The following is a 23,502-nucleotide window of genomic DNA, read 5'->3' on the forward strand; positions in this document are numbered from 1 at the left end:
CCCTGTGCCTGCATGACCAGCAAAATGAGGACAAAGATTGTTTTGTCCCTCTTGCCCTGATTTTTTTCCTTTATTTTTCTTTTTTTTTTCTTTTTTCTTTTTGCAAAAGGTTGTCCGGATTCTTCCTTTTCCTTGTTGGAAGCAGATACTGTGTTTTCTTTCAGGAATGCCATCTTCTAAAGAGATACAGATTAAACCCTGCCCTGTCAGATCCATCAAATGTTTTTACCTGCCCTCATCTTGGACTCTTGTGCTTGAGCATTTAGGGAAGAGCAAAATCCATTTGGGGTTTGTGCTGCTTTGTTGAACAGAACTGGCTGCCAAGTGAGGCACATGGCAGGTTTGCAGTGACAGCCCTCTTTGCAGTCCTTTCTTTGAAAGCATCTAGCCTCCCTTTTGGGGTCTGAGGTAGTGTTGTATTTAAGTTGTCTGGCATGTCTTGAAGTGGTCTTCACAGAGCTGAGTATCAGACATGGGAGAAAGTGATCTGGGGGGAAAGAAGAAAGCCATGCCCTCAGATGGGACATGTGAAGAACTGACAAGAGTAGTTACCTGAGAGTTGCAGGGAAAGAAGACACTGGCTCTGAAAGCATAAACTGTGGTGCAGACCTGGGGAGCTATGTGAGTCTGCTCAAGCTGCTTTTCAGTGTGCCTCTGGCAAAATTAGGGAGCAGTGGCACTCCTGGAGCTAGTACAGGGCACTGAGACTGGATTAAAAAAATAGAGGTGGTTGCTACTGGCAGAGTTGGTGCTGCCAGATCCGAGAATGATGGCCTGTGTTTGTGCTCCTAAAATTTGGAAGATTGAGTCTATCTGTGAGATGGGGGAAGCAGCTGCAGCATCAAATGGAAAAGGACATTCTTCCCTCATAACTGATCATAGGCATTTGATCCTGTAGGGTTTGAGCTGTGGTGGTTGTGCACAGTGGCACACATGGTATGCATCTGGGCTGCACCTTTCCTCTGTTGGGACTTCAGCTAATCTAGATATTTGGAACTGCTCTCTGCCTGCCAGCTTTGTGCCTAGCATGGAGATTCCAGGGAGGCAGCGCTAAGTCTTATAGGGCTGTTTTCCACTTGTCTTTTCACTGCATCTCCTGTGAACCAGCCAGAGGCGTTTCCTATGTTAGAGGCAGCATGTAGCCACCCTAAGTCAGGCTGTTTGTCCAGAGTCAGGTGCTTGGCCAAAGGTTTCATACAGATGCTTAGTGTATGCCTCAGTGAGCTGGGTTTGTTGTTGTATACCCTGATTCCATGCCCAAGGGGGCATGAAGCTGTGCTGGAAAGTCTGGGAGTGTGACATCGAGTGCACATCTTGCCTTAGGGATCATCTCTGTGCTTTGAGGGTGTGAATCCAGAGCATCCCCAAGTTTTCTGTACACTGATGTGCTGGGCAGGGGAGATGCAAATCTGTAGGGAGGAGGAGTATATTGGAGCTGCTTGCTTCCTTGCTTTCCTTGCTTACTTGTTCTGCTTTCAGACTGTGGGGGCTTGGAAAGCAGTCACCATAGTCCACCCCCCCCCCCCAAGCTGTGTTCTCACTGCTCACCTGTGTGTCACATGGAGGAGTTCTCAGTTTTCCCAGAAGCTCTTGGTCCCAGGTCAGCACTTGCACCCACAATCAAAATGTGACTTTATGGTGAGAAAAACTGGTTTTGGCTCCTGCAGCACCTCCCCACCCCACCACATATCCCGAAAGCACAGCCGATCCTGCTGTATACCCAGGTGTGAAGCTGGCAGTGCTGGCAGCACTCAGCCAGTTCACAGTCTGGTCTACTGCATGGTGGCATCTGGCGGCTTTGTGTCTCTGGCTGTCAGACTGCATTTTGTACCCAGACATATTGGTGGGAGCGAGGTTGCTTGGTGGGACCATGGGGCATGCTGACGTGTTCCTGTGGCCGGGCTGGCCAGTGTTCTTCCAGGGCCCACAGGAAGGGCTGGCAGACACCCGCTCTCCTCCTACCTGAGGAGGCAGAGAGAGAACCTGGCAGGAACAACGTGCCCAGTTGGGTAACTGCCAGTCCTGGGATCTGCCCACACTTGCCCAGCCTCCCACAATGGCCCCATTGTTCCTGAGAGGGCAAGGAGGAGGCTTCCTGCAGCTCCCTGGGCATTGTTAACCCTCTGCCTGCAAGGAGCAGACTGCAGGATGGGCATACATGGGGCAGGAGGTCCTATAGGCAGGTGGAGGAGCTCCCACTGCCCTTGAGTGTGAGGAGGGGAGCTACAGGGGAGCACCAGCCTGTCTCTGCCAGCTGCCTCTAGAATTGCCTCTTGCTGCTGTTTTGAGGACGAGTAGCATGTGCCTGTGCTAAAGACATACACCAGAGAGGTAGGGCCCCATTGAGCCTTGATTTCCTCTGACAAGGCATAGGGAGGCTCTCTTCCTTCTTCTAGACTGCTTTCTGCCATGACCTTTCTTTGGGAGCAGCTGCCAGTGGCTGGGCTGCTTGGACCCCAATGTGAATGCTGGAAAAGGACATGTCTTTGGGAATGGGACATTTAGGGTGTTGGAGGGTTAATTCCAGTGGCTGAGATACTGGTGTGGAACCTGTTTAAAGCAATTCCAGACTGATCAAAGTGCCTTCTTCCTTCCTGTCCTGTAATGTGATCTCGGGCCAATGAGCTGCTCGGGGTCTGCTGTGGCTTCTGGTTCCTGTTGTTGTGGAGACAGAGTCTTGGAGGGCACAGGCGTGCCTTGCTGTGGGTGCAGGCTCGCAGCCAAAGCACAATATCCGTGTGCTGAAGAGGACAACAAGTACCCTGTCGCTGGCCAAAGGAGCTGGACGACTGTGTCCCACTCTGCTCACTGGCTCTGCACTGTGGTCTTTCAAAAGCAGTCGTGCTTCCCCACAGCTTTCTGCTATGTGTGTTTCCTGATCAGCTGATTCCAGGGGTTATAGGGCTGCCTCAGCACCCTTGCTCTGTCACAAACTTCCTCTCCAGAATCCGTGGGACGAGGGAGGGGAAGAGGCATTTGAATAGCATGCTAAGACTCTGTACAGGAAACTTTCTGGATGTCAGTCTTCAGAGATGTCAACCTCGATATATCTCATGCTAACTCAGAGACTGGAGAATTGGCTTCGTAATCCAAACACCTGAGGACTTTGAAACCTAATAGATACCTTGTGAAAGTCACCAACTAGTTCTTCTGCAAACCCCGATGCTAACTTGTTTATATCATTACTTAAATGGCTGTCCCGCTTCCAAAAGATCACTTATTTCCTCCCACACACTAGCCTTTGCACTCTTCTCCCCTCCTTTGTGCCCTGGTCTTTGTTGTTGCAGTAACTTCTCTTAATATGTCCTGTTTCTTAAATAAGGACAGAACTAGAGTTAGCTGTGGAGGGCCAAGGGCTAAGTTGTGAGCCCTTGATGACCCCAGCTACTGTACCTAGTGCAAACAATGCTGCTTCAGAGCTTGATCTGGTTGAGTCTGGGCACTTGGCCTCTAGCCACAAGGACCACTGCAAACCCCAAAGCCTCCTGCAAACCTCAGAGCTGGAGGAATGTCAGAAGCCTTTGCCCACTTGGCCAGTCATAAGTTAACAAGATTTCTCTCTCCTGGTAGGGAAGAGGAGCTCTGTGGGGGAAGCCCCAGGACAGGCTGCCTCTGGGCCTTTCTCTTCATCTGTGGCTGTACATCTGCTGCTACAGAGGGCTCATTGCCTCCCCAAAGGGATGCAGTTAGTGAGATGGGGCAATTCCTAGTTCTTTTTGTTGGTGTCCTTTTGGGTGGTTGGAGGTCTGGCCAGGGTTAGATCACTGTGTCTCTGGAGGAGCTCTGTGAGTTGTGTGAGTGTTTGCATAAGGGCAGGATAGCCCCTGAGACTCGGGACCGGATCTGTGGGGAAAGCTGTGCTGCTTTTTGCACCTGTTGAGTGGAAGAAGCTGGGGAGTTTTAGCTTTTAGTATGGAGGAGGCTTCTGGGGGTAAAGGTGAAGCATGGTGAGGAGATAGTGCAGCTGCTGTCTTGGGGTGCACAGTGGGGAAACCTCTCCAGGTCGGTGCCAGACTCTGATGGCAGAGCTAGACGGGGAGCAGTGGCTCCCCTCTCCTCGAGGTCTCTCCCTCCCTTTCCAGCCCAACACTGTAGTCCCTACTGCTTGCAGGCAGCTGCCACCACTCAGCTGCAGGATCAGCTGCCTGTGCTGATCCTCTCTGCACTGGCGAAGGTGAAAGGTTTCCCAGGGTGGAATTTCCTGCGAGGTAGTTGCATAGCTGCTTCCCCTATGACCTTACACCCCAATGTGCCTTAGTCATGATGGCATGCAAATACGAGGCAAGGGGGGTGGGGGCTGGAGGGAGCTGCTGGGAAAAGGAAGTGACCTCAGCTGTGGTTTAATTATAGAGCCCAGCATTTGCTGCTGCTGGGCCTGGTATTTATAATATTGGAGGAGTGCTCAGCAGCTCACTGCATCTCTTCTACAGTCCGGGCTGGCAGAGGGCAGTGAGGGGGCAAGGTGTAGGGGCAGCCAGCCTGCTTCCCCCTCTTTCCTGCATTGCTCTGTCAGCTCCCTCTCCCCAGGCGTGTTGGGGTACATACATGTGTGTGCCTAGTTGCACAGACATGGTGCTGCAATCCAGGCAATTTGCAGGCCTGCAGATGTTCCAACCTCTTCCTTTTGTACAGGTATATCCTTTGTATGTTGTATTTAGTGCCAGGATTTGGCATAGGAAGAATGGAACTCTTCCCCAGTTCTCTGCCATGAGCCTCCTCAAAGGCAAACAAACTTGTTGCACTGCTGGTCATACAGCAAGGGTGCAGGTGGGGTACATGGCGCTGAGAGAGGTGGTACGGGACTCCCTGCCACAAGGGTTTCCTGCTGGGACAGGCCCTGTCTGCAAAGGCTGTGCCGTTCTTCAGGCTGGAAAGTGATCTGAGCTTGCTCAAAAGGGAGAGCTAGTGTTTCAGGGAGATTTTCTGCAAGGTGAATGTCTAGCCCTGTCTTGCAGTGTGCAACAGGCATCTCCCTGCTGCTTTAATGTGACAGAGTGTAGTAAGGGCGTGCTGGCGGGATGTGGTCATGGCTCTGCTCCCCAGAGCATGCGGAGGCCCTGGTGAGGGCAGAGGTGCCAGGGAAGCCGGTCCGGGAGCGCAGCGTGCCCCGGAGCTGGCCGCGCTCAGCCCGGCGGGCTGCGGATGCCCTGGCTGACGGTGACACCTAGTGGCTTCTTCCAAGGCTCCACCTCGGGCCCAGAGCTGGGGCGCCCAGAAAGTCTGATGCTTCTGGACAGCTGGCATGAAGCTGGACTGGCCGCAGGCAACAGAGCTGCAGTGCTCAGGAACCCTCGTGTGTGTGCCTTGGAGACAGGGGACAGGGAAGGCTGCCAGTGTGTGATGGCCCTGCTGATGATGGCTGGTCTGTCACAGAGCCCTGCAAAGAGACTTTCTTGTGAAAAGAAGAGCAGAAACGGATGTGTTAAAGCTTGGAAGCTCCTTGGGAAGTTCTGGCATTGCTAGGTTCCAATCCTGAACACTGCTAGCATTGTAGACTTCTTTTGTTATTGCCAAAGGATCATAAAGTGGTTTCTGAATCCTAGATGCAGGTGAAAGGAGTCCTGAGTCCTCATAGGCTCAGCTACATCAGCTGTTTACCTGACATGTGTGACCTTAGGCAAGACTTGTCTCCCTTGCAATTCTTTTGGAAAAGGTGAGGGTTTAAGGTCTCAGCTTTGAGCCCTTCTGCTCAAGAGAGCTGGTATAGCTGAGGCAGTGTGAAGCACAGCCTAGATAGTAGCTAGGCTTTTTAGCATTACTTGCCCAGTCCCAGTAACCCCAGTGCACAAACACAGTGGAAATGGCCTGAGGAGGTCTCTTCATCCCATGTAGCAAATGTCCAGGGAGGTCTGTGTTGTGGCCTTGCATTGCAGCCTGTGGTATTATCTACCAGAAGGGTTTTCTCAGGGAAACCGCTCCATTCATGTACAGATGAGCTTGTCTTTGTGCATCCCAGCACTGCCAAAGGCTGCGTGGGGGTGTCCAGCTGTCACAGCAGCCCATGTTCCTGGCTAGATTTCATATACTGCAGGATGATCCCGCCTCAGAGGAAATTGAAGCTCCCTGAGCAGCAGCAGTACCTTTGGAAGAGATTTCTGGCTTTGCTTCCTGACCTGCTGGATTCTGTTACTCGACTGCAGTCTGCCAAGCTGCAGCACACAGGTGGTTGTAGTGCCCTTCATGTGGGGCACCTGCAGCTTCCTGCAGGTCTCTCACTGACCTGTCCCTAGCATGATGCACTAGCCATTGTATGAAGCAATTCCTTGTTATCATCCCGAGGGAGCCACATGCAGGGTGTCTGTAGGGAATACACCAGTTGAACTGGGAAGCTAGAAGGATCTGCAAATTTAGTGTTAGACCTGGAAACTCCCTCAGCACAGGATAGGAAACCAGGCTCTGGCTGGTGCTGCAGTAAGGAGGAGAAGAGTGGGAGAAACTGTTGAACTAGGAGGACAAGTAAGGGCTAGAAGAGGTCTTCTAACCCTGATTGGGCTGAAGCTGTTACAGGAGGGAGGTTGTAGGGTGCTGGTCAGAAAGCAAATGGCATTCCCGATTCACCTTGCTGTCCTGAGCCTCAGCTTCCATCCATGTTGCATGGGATGTGTAACCCTAGATGGAGTGGAACATGAATCTGAGGGTTTTTTCTACTTAAAAGACCTTTGAAACTTGTGGCCAAGTAGCCCCACAGAAATTCATCTTTCTCAAGACAGCTCCAAATGACAGGAGATCAGCAGGGCCTGCCAAAACGACTCCAAGAACTGCTAGGATTCAAAAGAACACTAGATTCTCTCTGCAGGTCTTTTAGAACCCTCCCAATACACCTGTCAAGGGTATCACCTTCTCTGCCATTTAAAAGGGCATGAGAAGGATCCAAGAAATAAACATGGGTGAAATGGGGCTTCTCCAGTTTATCAGCCTGATGATATAAGGGCAAGATAATTTCATGACACATTCAAAACAGATGACCCTTGGCAGCAGAGTTGCCCAGTAGAACTCCCTGTCTTCAAGCGTCTCTGAGTCTATCTGGCTGAAGCAAAGCTTAAATGAGAATGCCTTTAGCAGCAGCAGCCTGGGTTAAAGCTGTTGTTGCTGGTGATGAACACTCTCAGGCAAGTGTTCCCATACTAGGGTCAGGGGGATGGCCTGTAGTCATGGGTTGCTGTACAGTGGATTGTTCGAACCCATCCCCGACTCTTGGCTGGAGCTGGCTGGCTGACAGCAGTGCTGTTTCACTACTGGTTTTGGGGGGCTTGTTTCTTGCTGGAACAGACTCAAAACCTGTTGGATGGTCTTGTGAAAATGTTTTGAAACAATGATTTTTGCATGGGAAAGCTCAAGTTTCTGATTCTGGTCTTCTCTCAAATTATAAATGATTCAAGGGTCTCACACCTCAGAAACCTCACTTCTGGAGATTCGTCATAGTCTTTCCCTTCATGAAATACACTGACTTTATTGACATAGTATGGTTTTTTTTGGAAGTGTTCAACCCCTTCTGCTGTTAACCCTGGGAGGACTGGTAATCTAGCATCTAGGTCTTGGGTCATGTGCTGGGGAATCTCATCCAGATTTGAAGTGCATGTTATCTCAGGAAGGAGCAGCGGATTTCTGGAGTCTCTCCTGTTGCCTAATGTCTCTCTTCAAGAAGCCCTTCAGCTTGCTTAGGACCTCTCATTTCCAAAGCCAAGGTGTTCAGCATGAGTTTGTGGTGATGTCCCCAGGATTTAGATTGGGTTGTCCAAGATTGCATCTTGTAGCGAGTGATTGGGTGGTTATCAGCATAGGTTATGCGCTTAGAGGGTGTTTGCAATGGTAACCTGGTCTTGTGACTTCCTGGACAGGCTGGCAGAGAAGGGTTCGATGACTTTCTGTGTGTTGCATCACCATGTCACAACCCATTTTGTACGTTGTGTGTCTTGTATGTTGGGTTTTGTGAGCTGTGGAACACACAGCTCAGGAGACCTGGGTTCTGGTATCCACTGTGTATGCGCTACTTGGCAGTCATCTGGGTTTCACAAGAGCTTTTCCAGCATCGGCTGGAAGGGAGGTGTGGTGAAGCACCTTTCTTTTTGAATCACTGTGGCTCTGTTGTCCTGGCTTCCTCTCTTGTGCCTTCTTCCAAGAGGGATAGCACAGCAGCAGTGCCAGCCAGCTCCCAGATGTAGAAGCTGCAAGGCTGGTGGCAGGTGTGGGCTCCTCATCTTTGCAGCTGTGTTGGGAATCCATGTTATCGTGCTTTGGAGAGAGCTGGAGCATGATTCACCAGAAGGTCTTCCGGGAATGCAGCAGGGGTTTCAGGTTTCTTCAACTATCAGCTAGCAATTCCCAGATTGCAAATATGTCAGCCTGGTCTCTCCTGCCCAGAGCTTACTCCTCTCCCTCTGCTGCTGTTCAGACTGTACTGGACGAGACTTCCCCAAAGCAGTTTTTGTTATTTTGTTTCAAGATTTCTTGTCTGCTGAGGTCCCAGCCTTTGATTTAAAGCTGTGGCTTTTCAGGTGCAAACACTCTCTGCATTTGGATGTAGCCCTTTGTTCAACAGATACTTGCTGTGCCGTGAAAGCCTCCCTCCCTGCATGAGGTTGGCTGGGTTGCCCACCTGTGTAATGATGGTGGAATCAAGGCATCCAAAACCTAAGTGTTTTGCTTGGGGTTGATGGTAGCCAGGGGCAGAAACCAGGAATCTCTTGTCTCCTTGGTTTTAACCAGCAGGAATTAAGTTTGCTATTGTCTTTAAAACTACCAGGCTGGAGTGGGTGTGTTGCTAAATTGCCGAGAAAGACAGATTTCTGTACAGTCTTCTTTCTGTCATGTTCTTTCCAAGATGTTTTGAATTGTTTGTCTCCTGGTGTCACTGTATCTACTTTCTAGTTAATTATCTTCCATGGCCCAGATGCATGGCATGCTTGCTGAAATCTAGTTTGAATCTCAGGGTATGTGGAAGGAGCCTACAGAAGTCGAGATGCCTATTGTTATGCTGCGGACAGACAAATGAGAGGCTGAGGCAGATCCCTGCTGTCCATCTGCAACAGAATCCAGCTGTTGCTACTTCTGAAAGCAGAGCAGAATCTTCAGGCAGCTGCTTCTGGCATTTGTCCCATTAGGAATTGTGAGGCAAGTGTTATCCCTCTGAGTGGGCATTAGAAGAGGAAGGCTTTCCGAAGTTTAGCCAGGTCTCTCTGTCAGCCTAGGGTAGCTTTCCATCCTGCCTCAGGCAAGGTTTTGAATGACCTCCCTGGAGCAGCAGCCTAGTCCAAAATAGAGAAAGAAGGTAGGTGCCCCCCAAATGTTACATTCTGGAGGAACCTCACAGCTGATGAGGCTCATCCATGCTGCTGGCAGTGCCTGAAGGTTTTGTCATGGGATCGAGGTGTGTGTTCCATGCAGTCTCATCTGAGAACCAGAGGACAGCAGGTGTATCTCTGGACTCTGCAGGCGTGGGCTTTTCAGGGCCCCAGACTTCTCCCTGAAGTATTCACCATGTTGGGCTGTACTAGGGTTGTGCTGCGGTACTGCTGAGCATTCAGATTTTCAGTGAAGCATTTTGGGATCTGTTACAGACATAATATCATGACCGTGCAGATGTGCCACAAGCAGACCTAGGTCTCCCAAGCTGCCATTGAAATGGAAGCACGTCCTCAGCGGGTGTAGCCACACAATGGCATCAGTGGGTTTGTGACCCTCAGGACTGCGGTGCAGAGTGTTGCAGGGATTGTGAGTGCAGCAGAGCGGAGGTGGGGGCGGGCCTCTGGGCCACCAGCAGCAGGAGCTGCTGCAGGGCTTGCTTTCTGGAATGCTGTCTGGCAGCAACCTCTTCCAGTGGGGCTGAAGGCTCCCTGTGGCTGGCCAGCCACCAACTGCAGGCAGCATGTGTGTTTAATGCTGCAGCTTGTGCCATATGGACCTTCTCCTCCTCCCTGCTTGCCCTCTCTTGTGTCTCCTTCCCTGCTCAGCTCCCCTCCCCCTGCAAGTGGTTTGACAGAGCAATTGGGTAGGCACTGGGACAGCAGCTCTGACATAAATCTCTCCTGGTGTGGAATGAAGGGTATAAATATCCAGAGAGTGATGTGATCTTTCCAGCTGCTATTAATAGGTCTCTGGAGAACAAGAGCGAGCAAGCGAGACTGGCTGACACTTAAAGGGCTAGCAACTCCCTTATGTGCTGTGAAAATTAATCAGCGCCGTAGCTCACCATCTTCCTCCAGGCTACAGCAGCACCCTCACTGAGGTGTGTGGGACGGAGGTGGAGGAGGAGGGAGCAGCTAACAGCTCCTAGCTGGGAAGCAATGATAGGTCAAGTTGTGCATAACTAAGGAAGAGTGCTTGGACGAGCTGTGCCACAGCACTGTTTGCATAGCATGCCAGCAGCCCCTGGCTCAGCTTGCAGGGAGCCAGAGAAAACCCCTTTGCAGAGAAGACCCTGTCTGTGAGCAGGACTTGCTCATGGTGCATGATAAGCTGCAGCCTGCACCTTGTGGCAGTCACAATCTTTTGGGGATTATGGGTCTGCCAAATGTGCTTGACTCTGCTTTCTTTGCAAGGGTGCAGTGATTTGCCCTTGGAGAGCAAGCATTTGGCTTTTGCTAGTGGTGTCTCCAGGCTCACCTGCAGCAAGCCAGGAGCAGCATGTGTAGCACTGCTGAGCTCTTGCGGTACTGTTTAGACACCTGGGGTTTGGTCTGGAGCTGGTGCTTCCTGTCCCTGGCTGGCAGAGGAAATCTTGCACAGCATCTGGCCTGCATGGCCCAAATGGGAGGAGCAGACCACATCAACCCCCTTCCTGGAGTGCTGGGAAGTTTCTCAGCCTGTGCACAGGGAAGCTTCTCGGGTGCATTGTGAGGGTGTCATGCAAAGCATATAGCAGATGTCAGCAAACAGAGTAATCCCTCAGCTTCCAGGAACATGTGGTTTACTCTCCTTCCCTCCTGCTTCCCCAAGAAGTAAAAACGACTGCGACATGATTAGGGTTAGAGTGTAGTTACGAGGGTTGAGTGTTGGACCAAGGGTTTGTGGTGGACTTCCAGAATACACAGTGTGATACAGAGCTGCATCGCAGTCATCGTTAATGCCTGTGCCAAGGGGAATATTCTCAGTGTGGGCATGAGACTCTGCCAAGGCAACTAGATCCTGCAAGGAGGGCTGTTGCAGCATTGCTTAGCTGCATGCATGTCCCTCAGCCCACAAACCTCTGTGTTCTGCCCTAACCTCCTCTTCTCTGCCAGACTCTGCCTCAGGCTGTGGGGCTATTCAGGTAGCTGAGCTGGGTTTTGAGCAGGAGAGCATCATCCTGTTATCCCAGCAGGCCTGTGGCACCTTGCATCATCCTGCTGGGCTGGAAGCTCACGATAAAGTGGACACCCCGTCACCCAGAGCCTTAGAGCAGGAGCTGGAACTGTCCCTCAGGCAGGAGCTGGAACTGTTCCTGGGAGAGGCAGAGCTTGTCTGATGAGTGCCTGCACTTCCTGGCTCTGTTCTTGCCTTGCAAACCCACTGCCTCCTTCTCAGTTGCTTCTACCTTTGTCCCCTGCTCTGTCCCAGTTTTCTCTTTATAGGCTCGTGTCAAAACTGTCTGCTTAGTTGTCTAGTTGTCTTCTGTGTGTTTTGCAGCACAGAGGAAACTTATTTATCAGCAAAAGGGATCTCTGAAAACAGTAGAGCACTTGATTTCTCTCTAGGGTCACAAAGATGTCTAAGCTCTGGGAACACTTGCAAAATAGTTCTGAGCATCCTTCTACTCACCAAAGTCTAGGCTGGCATGGAGCACCCATGTCTCATCTTGGCCTTGGAAATGAGGGCTCTCATGTCCGTGGCTGTTCCTTGAAGTACTGGCAAGTCTGCCATGCCTGGGTGAGAGCTTGCAGCTTGTCACGACGCGAGTGAGTAACTGCAGAGCAGGATTTTTTGCTCAAAGGGGCCAGGGCTAATTCCCAGCATGAGCAGCTCTGGGTTGTGCCTTGCCATGGACTTTGTCTGGCCCTGTGACCAAGTAACAGCCCTAGAGCACTGGTCCTGTGCTGTGCTCCCAGCAGCTGCACCCGTGTGAGGGGCACCGTGCTGACTTGCTGCTCTTTTCTCTTGTAGGTTTCTGATTGAAGGGCCTGCGAGCTCCCTCCACTGGCACTGTGGGAAGCTTTAGCCAAGCCAATGCACCCTGACAACAAACTGCCTAGCCATGGCAAGGCAGGCAGCAGCAGTGCCCTGGCCCAGCACCACAATGTGAGCCAAGCACCCACCTGTAACTTGGGCTCAAAGGGTGTGGGGGCCGGCAGCCATGGCAGCAAGGCCACTCAGATTTCCCCTGGCAACTCTGGACTGAAAAACAGCCAGAACACTGTCCCAAACTTCAGCTCCTTGAAGGGCAAGGTGAAGCGGGAGCGAAGCATCTCGGTGGATTCCGGAGAACAGCGAGAAGCCAGCACCCCATCACAGGACACAGAATCAAAAGGTAATGCTCTCCTAGGCCTTGCCTCAGCATGTCCTCTCAGTTGCTACAAACATCCTGGCAGGACTTGGGATGGGAGCATCGTTGGTTTCTGTGCTGCGTCTTCTGTTCAGGCTTGTCCTGGCTGCCTGTTTGACTTTGCATCACTGCTTGTCACTGCTGCAGTTTTTGGACCAGAGTGGCTGAATTCTCATTTGCTTTGTATTTCATTCCCTAAACCATTTGTTACACCCAGAACCTGGCACTGGTTTTCACAGACTGCTGAGGCCATCCGAGCAACAGCATGATTCACTGAAACTACACTGAATGCCCCTGCATGTGCAATGTGTAAACTTTTAACTTGAGACTGAATTGTTTTCTATCCTATCGTTGGTAGAGAGCTACTTTGTGGTGTTGCAGCTGCCCAACGACTCAGTCATGGTTAGCAAGGAGGTGCTGCAAGGGTCACTGTCTGAACAGTTCTGTGGTTTCATCAGCAATGGATAACTCTTGTGTTACATCATGTGGATTCTGGAAAAGGGCTGAGTCAGTGCTTCTAAACCCTGTGCCTACCCTGTCCTCAGCGGTCTTCCCTGTAACCTCTTGCATTCCATCAAGCTCTGTGCTCAGTATGGGATACCTGAGCATCTCAGAGTCTGTTGCAGGGGGAGAAATTCCAGTGGTGTCCTTGGTTCCAACCAAGACTTACACCCGGTCTGCAGGCACAGAGCTGTAATTCTGGCTTGTGCCCCTAAGGATTTGTTTGCACAGCCAAAGCCATATTGCCTGACGGGCTTAGGCCAGAGCTGTGCCATGGAACAACAGGTAGAATGTACCTGAATGAACTTCCTGCCACCAGGAGGGCTTTCTCCCTATAGTGTGACAGGGGTACACTACTGATCATAAGCATTTGCAGTTTATCCCAGAGCTGTCTTGTAGCCACACTTCCACAGGAAAATTATTAAAATGGCCTGATCAGAAATGCCTGAATCCCCAATGTTCCTAATACACTGACAGATCATGTGAATATGGTCATGAAGTAAAAAACATGATGTAAAAAAAGTAAGGCCAGACAATGTTTCATTAGTTAAAGCACACGACTGGAAGTTATTCATCCTGTGTCTGATTGCTCTCCCTAAGTCCCTTGCCTTTAGGCAAGCCACTTCCTCTCTGAGCTGCATCAGTCCCATCTGAGAGGGTGGACCCGTGGAGGGAGCGTACAAGTTTATAGAGAGCATGAAGGCCCCTGCCTGCTTGATGCTGACAAAGGGCAGAGTCTCTTGTTCCTACAAAGGATGTGAATGCACCCTCCCATCCTATATTCCAGTTTTATCTGCTGAATTAAAAACCCTTTAAATTTACAGTTACTGTCCAAAGCTCTCTAATTTGGAACTGCAGGTAGACACATCCTATGTGCATAGATTCCTTTCAGGTGTTAAGAAATACCACCTGAAACTCATTCTGAACCTTTGGCTTTCACAGGGAAGTCTCACTACATCTGGCTACTAAGACGAGCCCAGACTGAGCAGATGCTTCAGGTTCTTAACCAGTGCTGGGCAGATGCTAGCATAAGGCTGACTGCTCAGTGCATCCTGGTTGGGTTGGCACTGCCAGCATGCAGCACCCAGCTGGGTAGGACCCCAGCCTTTCAGCCCCTTACGTGCCTCTGATGGCCCTGTCCCTTTGCAGGTGAGGTGGCTCCTCGTAGTAAGCGACGGTGTGTGCTGGAAAGGAAGCAGCCTTACAGCGGCGATGAATGGTGCTCTGGGCCAGATAGCGAGGAAGACGACAAACCCATCAGCAGTGCACACAGTGAGTGACTGCCTCCTTACCACTCTGAAGCTTGAAGAAAGCCAGGTCCTTCCTGCAGCTGGGGAGGGCTGATGACACTGGCACCTCTAGCTTTGTCTGTGTGTGCTCACTTAGCTCGAGGTTGTGGGGGCCCATTGCAGTTGGTGTTAATTGTGCTGTGAGAATGTTTGCCATGCAGTGAGGCCTTGGACCTATTTTGTGGAGATGCTACAGACATGCTGGAGGGAAAGATGTTGATGTTGAATGTCCCTGCTGTATGTTGCTCTGGCCACACTACCCTGGTCATAATGGCAGCCAGAGTGCAATGTGCAGTGCTCTTGTTGCAGCAGCTGAGTCTCTGTCAGACCACTCACCTTTCTCTCTGCAGCTCTGTTGTAAGGACAGCTGAGTGTAAAGAGGCTCTTGGGGTCTTGACTGTGGTTCAGGCAGAGCTGAGCTATCTCAGCTGTGCTCTTTTTGGGACAATGAACTGTAGGTCTCCTCTGTTTGCTAAAAGCATCAGCATTCTTTGACATATTGTATCTACAATTCACTTTGCTTTCAAACTGTAACAGAGGGAATATCTGAGAGATGGGGCAAGGTCCTGTGGGGCCCGAGGAGATGCCCATGTTCTCCGCTGGAGAACATAAAGGTGTGGAAAAGCAAAAAGAGGATGGCCTATGTGCCTGCCAGCGCATTGTTGCCATTGTCTCCGGAACATCCGCTTGCACTTCTCAGCAGAGTCCACAGCCTGTGCAGCCTGTGTGGGAAGAGATAGCGCCACTTCCCTTGTCAGCCTGCTCCCAGATCTGCCTGGTGGGAATGGGTTACGGTGGGACTGCCCAGGGCAGGGGCTGGCAACGAGACTGCGCCCGTGTCCCTGCACCGGTTCCTGTGTAAATGCTGCATTGGTGGCAGGGTCAGGCTGCAGGAGCTGCCGCCATGGGGAGAGGCAGCTGGAGGGGAGCAGGGAGCCAGCCGGGTTAAGATAGAGGAAGGCGAGGCCTGCCTCTGGTAATTGCAGCCCTTAGTAATGTTAATTATGGCTCCCGCTTAATAGCGGCTGACGACCGGGCGGGCCGGTGCTGCCCCCTGCTGGCGGCGCTCGGGACGGCGGCAGCGCCCGCCCGGCGCGGCGGCTCTCGACTCCTCTCGACCACTCTCGACTCCTCTCGACCACTCTCGACCACTCTCGACCACTCTCGACCACTCTCGACCACTCTCGACCACTCTCGACTCCTCTCGACTCCTCTCGACCACTCTCGACTCCTCTCGACCACTCTCGACCACTCTCGACCACTCTCGACCACTCTCGACTCCTCTCGACTCCTCTCGACTCCTCTCGACCACTCTCGACTCCTCTCGACCACTCTCGACTCCTCTCGACCACTCTCGACTCCTCTCGACCACTCTCGACTCCTCTCGACTCCTCTCGACCACTCTCGACCACTCTCGACTCCTCTCGACCACTCTCGACTCCTCTCGACCACTCTCGACTCCTCTCGACCACTCTCGACTCCTCTCGACTCCTCTCGACCACTCTCGACTCCTCTCGACTCCTCTCGACCACTCTCGACTCCTCTCGACCACTCTCGACCACTCTCGACTCCTCTCGACCACTCTCGACTCCTCTCGACCACTCTCGACTCCTCTCGACCACTCTCGACTCCTCTCGACTCCTCTCGACCACTCTCGACCACTCTCGACCACTCTCGACTCCTCTCGACCACTCTCGACTCCTCTCGACCACTCTCGACCACTCTCGACTCCTCTCGACCACTCTCGACTCCTCTCGACCACTCTCGACTCCTCTCGACTCCTCTCGACCACTCTCGACCACTCTCGACTCCTCTCGACCACTCTCGACTCCTCTCGACCACTCTCGACTCCTCTCGACCACTCTCGACTCCTCTCGACCCCTCTCGACCCCTCTCGACTCCTCTCGACTCCTCTCGACCACTCTCGACCCCTCTCGACTCCTCTCCTCTGTTCTCACCTCTCCTCTCTGCCCCTGCAGGCTGTAATGTAGCAGATCCTGCGATGTCCACGGCCCCACAGCTTGGCCCAGGGTCCAACCCGCTGCCTACCCTGAGCGAGAGCAGTGCTTCCGGCGTGCCCCATGGTGCTGCCCCTGGCTTGCGGTCGGAGGCTGCAGGAGGCGGAGGCGGTGGAACAGGGAAGCAGCCTTCACAGTTTGTTTACGTCTTTACAACGCACCTTGCTAACACGTAAGCGGTAAACCAAATACCTCCCCCACTGGTATTGCCTGGCCTTGCCACGCCTGGCCGTCCTTGTCACACCTGCCTGCTGCATGCAGCACATGAGTACAAGAGAACTGGAGAGACCTGTGTCTCTCTGGCTGCACAGAGTGGGCAACCCCTGGGGTTTGTGAGGTATGCTGGCAGTCACTGCAGGTGGACAAACTTGGCCTTAAATGCCCACTTCCTCTCAATGAGGCCTGGCTCTGCACTCTGTTTCACCCACTGTAGAGCCCATGTAGTTGACACCCAACAAAATGATTCTTCCAAAGCAGTGTGGGCTGCTGGTCTGATTCAAAGGTGTCTAAGGGGTGGGTGTCACAGGGAGCGTAATGTAACACATGGTGTTCTCCACACAATTCTTCTCTTCTGTCCTGCATTGTCTCAGCTATAGTGTTAGAAGTTAGTTTAGTCTATTTAGCCTAGTCTCTTTAGCCTAGGCTAAAACTAGTTTTAGAGCTCTGTCTACCACAGGTTCATTGTGGGAGATTCCAAAGCATTTTGGTGACAGCTACCTTAGGGCAGCAGTCACAAAGCAAAGCCTGCCATGGGACATGTAAAGAGGGAAATTGAACGGCAAGTGATCATCTGTTGGAGATCCTCACTGGGGGCTGTGCAGGACATATGTGAGGACTCTGAGAACATTCCCCTTTCTTGGTTACCTCCAGGCATTTCTTTCTTCCTGCAGAACTGAAGAATGGAGGTGGCAGCTGGGGCCTTGGATGGGTAGGATGGGGCGCAGTGCCTGTTCTCAAGTGATTTGTGCTTTCTCCCCAGAGCTGCAGAAGCTGTCCTGCAGGGCCGAGCTGACTCCATTTTGGCCTACCATCAACAGAATGTCCCACGGGCAAAGCTAGACCAGGTATACCACCTGTGAAGCAATCGCTCCTGTTGGCACATGCTGACAACTATTACCCTTCCAGTCCAGATGTGGTCATTCTCCTCCATCCCCTGGCTCAGTTGTGAAAGAGGGGTTCCAGAATGCCCTTTCAATGGGGTGGGAAGCTGCTTTGCTGCAAAATCTCTTTGGCACAAGTCCTTGCTGTTGTCAGCTGTGAAAAGTTTGGGATGGGGCATGGCATGTTCCCCCTCAGCCATGTGTGCAGAGTACCTGCCTGTGCATTCCTAGATCATGTAGTAGTACCTACATTTTTTCCCTGCAAGGAATGAAGGTAAACTGCCATGAGGCTTCATTTTGAGACAGAGAGGTCTCCTGCAGGATGTATGGAAGAATACCTTCCTAGGATCTTTCCCTGCTCAAGTTTCTTCCCCTTTTCTTTGCCAGGCACCACCTGCTCCTAAAGTGCTGGGCGTTGCTGAGCCACTTCCAATTAACCCTCCTGCTGCCAATACTCCACAGTCCCAGACACTGGCCCCTCAAGCGAGTCAACCACAGCCACAGCCTCCCCCACCACAGCCTCCAGCTCCACCACCTCAGGCCATAAGTCAAACACCTTTGCCTGCGCCAGGCAGTCTGCCCCAGGAAGGAACAAGTGAAGATGGCCGGAGAGATCTGACTCCCAACTCTTTGGGGAACAATAGCAGCAACAACCAGCCTGGAAGTAACCATCCAAATACGCCCACTGCATCTGCCAGCACCATGCAGTCTGGGCAAGTGGACTCTTCTGCCACACCCAGCTCCGGCCTCCTTGGAGAGGGCCCAGGGATGCCGGGGAATGGGCAGGCAGGCCTGGGCCCCAGGAACACCATGAACTCAGAAGGGCTCTCAAAGGAGCAGCTGGAGCACCGAGAGCGCTCTCTGCAGACCCTGAGAGACATTGAGCGTCTGCTGCTGCGCAGTGGGGAGGCCGAGCCCTTCCTGAAGTCCAGTCAAAATGTGGGTGAGGGGGGGACTGCCCCTCAGGCACAGGCTGCCCCTGCCCAGCCTCCCGCGCCCCCTGCCAGCATGAAGAAGTACGAAGAGCCTCTGCAGTCCATGATCTCCCAGACCCAGAGCCTTGGTGGGCCTGGCCTGGAACATGAGGTGCCCCACCACCCTGGCGCTGACATGGGACAGCAGATGAACATGATGGTGCAGCGGCTGAACCAGGACAGCCTGACACCAGAGCAAGTGGCTTGGAGGAAGTTGCAGGAAGAGTACTACGAGGAAAAGCGACGGAAAGAGGAGCAGATCAGCATCCATGGCCGGCCCATGCAGGAGATCATGATCCCTCAGTCAATGGGGAGCATGATGATGCGTGGGCCTCCACCACCCTACCACAGCAAGCCTGGAGAGCAGTGGCCACCAGGGATGGGCAGCCAGCTAAGGGGACCCATAGATGTGCAGGACCCTCTGCAGCTGCGGGGAGGGCCACCCTTCCCTGGCCCACGGTTCCCTGGGAATCAAATGCAGAGAGTCTCTGGCTTTGGAGGCATGCAGAATATGCCCTTGGATGCTCTTGGGCCCATGAATGCCATGCAGAGGCCAGTCAGGCCTGGCATGGGATGGAGCGACGATATGTCTCCTATGGGAGGCCCTGGGAACTTTCCACAAGGCACCTTGCCCTACCCACCAGGGCAAGGAGACCCAGAAAGGTTTATGAATCCCCGTGCCAGAGAGGAGATCCTGCGGCATCAGCTCATGGAGAAACGCCCAGTGGCAATGCAGAGGCCCATGGGGATATCCAGCAACTCCATGAGCCAGGGCATGGAAATGGAGAGGATGATGCAGGCTCACAGGCAGATGGATCCATCCATATTTGCTGGGCAGATAACGGGTGAGACCCTGAGCAGTGCCCCAATGGGAATGGATTTTGCAGGCACTCGGGGGATGCTGAGCCCCCCTATGAGTCAGTCAGGTCTTCGGGACATGGACACACCCATGGGCCCTGGCAACCTCAACATGAACATGAACGTCAATATGAACATGAACATGAACCTCAATGTCCAGATGACCCCACAGCAGCAGATGATGATGTCCCAGAAGATGAGAGGCCCTGAAATGATGACCCACCAGGGCATGAACCCTGAGGAGCTGGCCAGGGTTAGGGCTCAGAATGGCAATGGCAGTGCAATACTAACGGGACCCCAGAAAATGATGATTCCCTCACAGTTCCCCAGCCAAGGACAGCAAGGCTTCTCGACGGGGCAAGGGTCTTATCCCAACCTGCCCCAGGAGATGGGCAGTGGCTCAGACATGTTCAGCCCTGAGCAGGGCACCATGCCTGTTGGGAGCATCAGTGGCACCACCAGACTCAGCCACATTCCTCTGCCTCCAGCCTCCAATCCCACTCCCACACCAGGGGGAAACCTGGCCAACATGCACCCAGCACCTTCCCGAGGGCTGGGCCGCCGGCCCTCTGACCTCACCATCAACATCAACCAGATGAATTCTCCCAGTATGGGTCACCTCAAGTCTCCCACCCTTAGCCAGGTGCATTCACCACTGGTCACCTCCCCATCTGCTAGTCTCAAGTCCCCACAGACACCCTCGCAGATGATCAGTATGCCCGCCTCAAACCAGTCTGGACCCCTCAAGTCCCCCCAGGTGATGAGTTCCTCTCTCAACGTCCGGTCTCCAACTGGCTCACCAAGCCGCCTGAAGTCCCCTTCTATGGCTGTTTCTTCCCCTGGTTGGGTGCCATCTCCCAAAGCCACCATGCCCAGCCCAGGAGTCAACCAGAGCAAGCAGACTCTCAATATGAACTCATCTGCTTCCATCGGAGCACTGGAGCAGGGTATGCTGCATGTCTTGTATGCGAGTGCATATCTGTTCTTAGTTTTGATGAGTGTGTGGACAGGGTTTCTTTCCAGCCCACAAGCTCTCTCTGGAGCAGGAAGACACGTGTTCCTGTGCCTGGTCCCGCATCTCACAGAATAAGTGTGTTTTCTTTTCCAGGAGTCCAAACAGGGCCTTTTCAGGTAGATCTGTGATACATGCAGCAAACACTGTGTCTGTGCTGGGCAGTCAGGGGCAGGTTTAAGGGGAAGTCTATCACTGCTCTGGAGCAGGGTCTCTGAATGAGCCTTCTCAGAGTCCAGAGAGTGCTGCAATATGCCAGCTCTGTGCTTTGCAGCCTCCTCTGGTCACCGCTGTCAGAAGGAGAGGACAGGGTTGCTCTCTGGTGGGAGCAAGCCATTGCATGTGAACAACACTAAGTCGATCTCTCTCTTGCTTGCAGGTTCTCTCCCTTCTGGGCCTCGGAGCAGCTCTTCCGCACCAGCCAGTAACACCTCTAGCACCATGAATCCGAACATGCCTTTTACTTCCTCTCCAGATCCATCCCCTTCCCAGAACCCCCTCTCACTGATGATGTCCCAGATGTCCAAGTATGCCATGCCCAGCTCCACACCACTTTATCACAATGCCATCAAAACCATCGCCACCTCTGATGATGAGCTGCTGCCAGACAGGCCTATGCTCCCACCTGGAAGTATGTCAGGTATCTACTTCTGGAGGTGGGCTTGCGAGGGGTCAGACTGTCTTGTGGCTGCCAGTGGACCTGAGGCAGCAGGTGGAGAAAGTATTAGGAACTCAGATCTCCCCATGACTGCCATGTCACATAGCTTAAATTTCCCCTTGTTTGTAACAGTCTGTGCCCTTTCCTGCCCTCTGCCCAGGCTGTCCATCAGCTTTTGGCTTGGGTGGAAGGACATGAGCTGGTCTGGCTTGAGGAGTCCTTCTTCCACAGGACCTGGAAATTTTTTACCTTTACCCATGGAGATGTATTGGGCCCAAGTTCTCATGGCTCCTGGAGTTTTCTCAGATCCAGGACTTGCAGGCAGAGGTCTGCTGCTTAGAGCCCTTGTGTTCCTGTGCAGTGGGACAGGGATGCCCTGAATAGGGCTTGGGAGTGGGGTATTTTGAGTGGAGCCCAGGTGTCTGCACAGGCAAGGCTGTATTGTAGCACAGTTGTGATTTCAGTAGGCCAGATACGCTCCACTAACTGGTGGCACTGGTGAGGACATCTAGGCAAATGAGTGTTTTTGGTCACGTGGTGACCAGCCCAAAGGGGAACTCCAGCATGCTGTACCACTTGATTTAGGGGTCTAAAACTGTCTGATAAATATTTTTGCCAGTTTTGAAAATAAAAAATCAACTTTTTGACTCTTTCACCACTGAGCAGTCACTTAGATTGACCGCAGGCATGCAAATGCATTGGCTGCCTCCGCAGGCACTGATGGCTGCTCTGCTTTTCTGATGGGCACAGACTTTCCTGCCCAGATAGCACCTGTGCCAGGCTGCTGACTCTTCTGCTTTTTTCCTCCTCAGCACCCGAGGTTATGTGGTCACTGGAGCTTGCTGGGTGGCAAAGCCCGTGGCAGGCAGGGGTGAAGGGTCACTCCTTCCTGCCTTTCAGGCAGCTGAGAGCCATGATGAGACCATGGTGTAAAGCACACACAGAGCCAGTCAGGACTCTGAAATTAGGGGAACGTAAGAAATTACAAATCTAGCATGGGACTGGATGAAGCTGGAAGAGCCCTCTGGTGCTTGTGGGCTTGGCGAGCTGGAGTTGGAGACACTTCTCCTGATGTTGGTGCTTTATAAGCCCATCTTGGAGCAGCTTTCTGAGCATTGTGCTCCATGCTCAGGGCATTCTGAGTAGGGTTGCTTGGCAGGTTCTCAGGATGTGGATTTTACAGCCCTGAAAGGTCTGTAGGAAGGGTTAACTAGTCTCTCTTTTTCCTGTCCTTAGGCGTGACTGGGAATCAGCCAAATCAACTGCACTTGAACTCTGTGGGGCCTGGATCCTCTCAGAGTCCCATGGGAATGAGCCTGCCTGGTCAGCAGCCCCTTTCCCACGAACCAACCCCCACTTCCATGATGTCCTCCCCAAACCCTCTGGGCTCCAACATTCCTATGCATCCGAGTGGGCCAGGGACAGGCGTGCCTCCCCAGAACCCCATGATGCTGCCCCCGGGTCCCCAAGACTCATTGAACCAGCAGTGTGGCCCGGTGCCCAACAGTTCACAGATGATTCCTTCCAACCAGCTCGTGTTCCCCCGCATGCAGCAGCCCCACAATGCCATGCCATCTCCTGCCGGAGGCATGCCCATGGCCCCCAGTGCAGGGGGTGGCCCTGGGATGCAGCAGCATTACCCGCCAGGGATGCCCTTGCCACCTGAGGACCTTCCCTCCCAGCAGCCTGGTCAGATGCCCCCTCAGCAACACATGATGGGCAAGAACATCCCTCCTCGGATTGGTGACCCCTACCCGCCCGTGCTTCCTGGGGTGGCGTCGGTGCTGAACGACCCCGAGCTCAGTGAGGTCATCCGCCCCACGCCCACGGGGATCCCGGAGTTTGACCTGTCCAGGATCATCCCGTCAGAGAAGCCAAGCAGCACCTTGCAGTATTTCCCCAAGAGCGACAGCCAGGCACCCAAATCTCAGCCTTCCAACCTCCACCTCATGAACCTGCAGAACATGATGGCTGAGCAGCCCCCCGTGCGGCCAGGTATGAATGCTCCCAGCCTCCCCGGGCAGCAGGGCGTGCAGAGGGGACTCAGCATGCCCATGTGCCACCCTGGACAAGTGCCCATGCTGGGCAGGACAGGCATACCGCCCCAGCAAGGCATGATGGGCAATAGCATGCACCAGGGCATGATGTCTCCTCAGCAGAGCCTGATGGCCCAGCAGAATTTCATGCTGATGCAGGCCAAGCAGAGAAGCATGTCTGTGTCGGGGGAGATGTATGCCCAGACAGGACATATGATGTCACCTCAGGGCTCTATCATGGGGCCCCCGCCTCAGCAGAACCTCATGGTCACGCACCAGATGAGGCAGAGGAGCGTCTCCCTGGACAGCCAGATGAGTTATATTCCTGGGCCTGGGAACATGGCAAACTTGCCTTTTTAACCCTGACTGGCGCTCAGGGCTGGGGTGGGGATGGGGCTGCCCCTACAAACATTTTTAAACCTTTCTCTGGGGGCGGGTTGGGGGCCAGTGCCAGTGGAGGACACCACGTGGGATGTTTTTCATATCGGATTTGCTTCTACACAGCAAACCAGATGTGCAGTAAACTTGATGTGAATTGGGTTTCTTTTTCCTTTCTTTCTTTGGGGAAGGGGAGGGTAAACAGGCTGGGAGTGGGGCTG

The 23,502-nt window shown here is 53.0% G+C and overlaps 1 protein-coding gene across 2 annotated transcripts in view; it reads left to right on the top strand.

Annotated features, from left to right (window-relative positions):
• Window positions 1-23,443, top strand: part of BCL9L (BCL9 like) — a 45,035-nt gene extending 21,592 nt beyond the window's left edge. Inside the window, exons 2-8 of one of the 2 annotated variants that reach the window (XM_021530071.3) lie at window positions 12,079-12,442; window positions 14,108-14,230; window positions 16,227-16,437; window positions 17,245-17,329; window positions 17,753-20,144; window positions 20,589-20,849; window positions 22,104-23,443. In XM_021530071.3, the coding sequence (XP_021385746.1) occupies window positions 12,142-12,442; window positions 14,108-14,230; window positions 16,227-16,437; window positions 17,245-17,329; window positions 17,753-20,144; window positions 20,589-20,849; window positions 22,104-23,263 (4,533 nt within the window). In that variant the 5' untranslated portion in view covers window positions 12,079-12,141 and the 3' untranslated portion in view covers window positions 23,264-23,443. The remainder of the gene's footprint in view (window positions 1-12,078; window positions 12,443-14,107; window positions 14,231-16,226; window positions 16,438-17,244; window positions 17,330-17,752; window positions 20,145-20,588; window positions 20,850-22,103) is intronic. The other variant, XM_021530072.3, reaches the window with a different exon arrangement.
• The last annotated feature ends 59 nt before the right edge of the window (window positions 23,444-23,502 follow it).

This window comes from Lonchura striata, chromosome 24, assembly GCF_050655825.1.
Source record: "Lonchura striata isolate lonStrDom1 chromosome 24, ASM5065582v1, whole genome shotgun sequence".
In the NCBI taxonomy this organism is placed as follows: domain Eukaryota; kingdom Metazoa; phylum Chordata; class Aves; order Passeriformes; family Estrildidae; genus Lonchura; species Lonchura striata.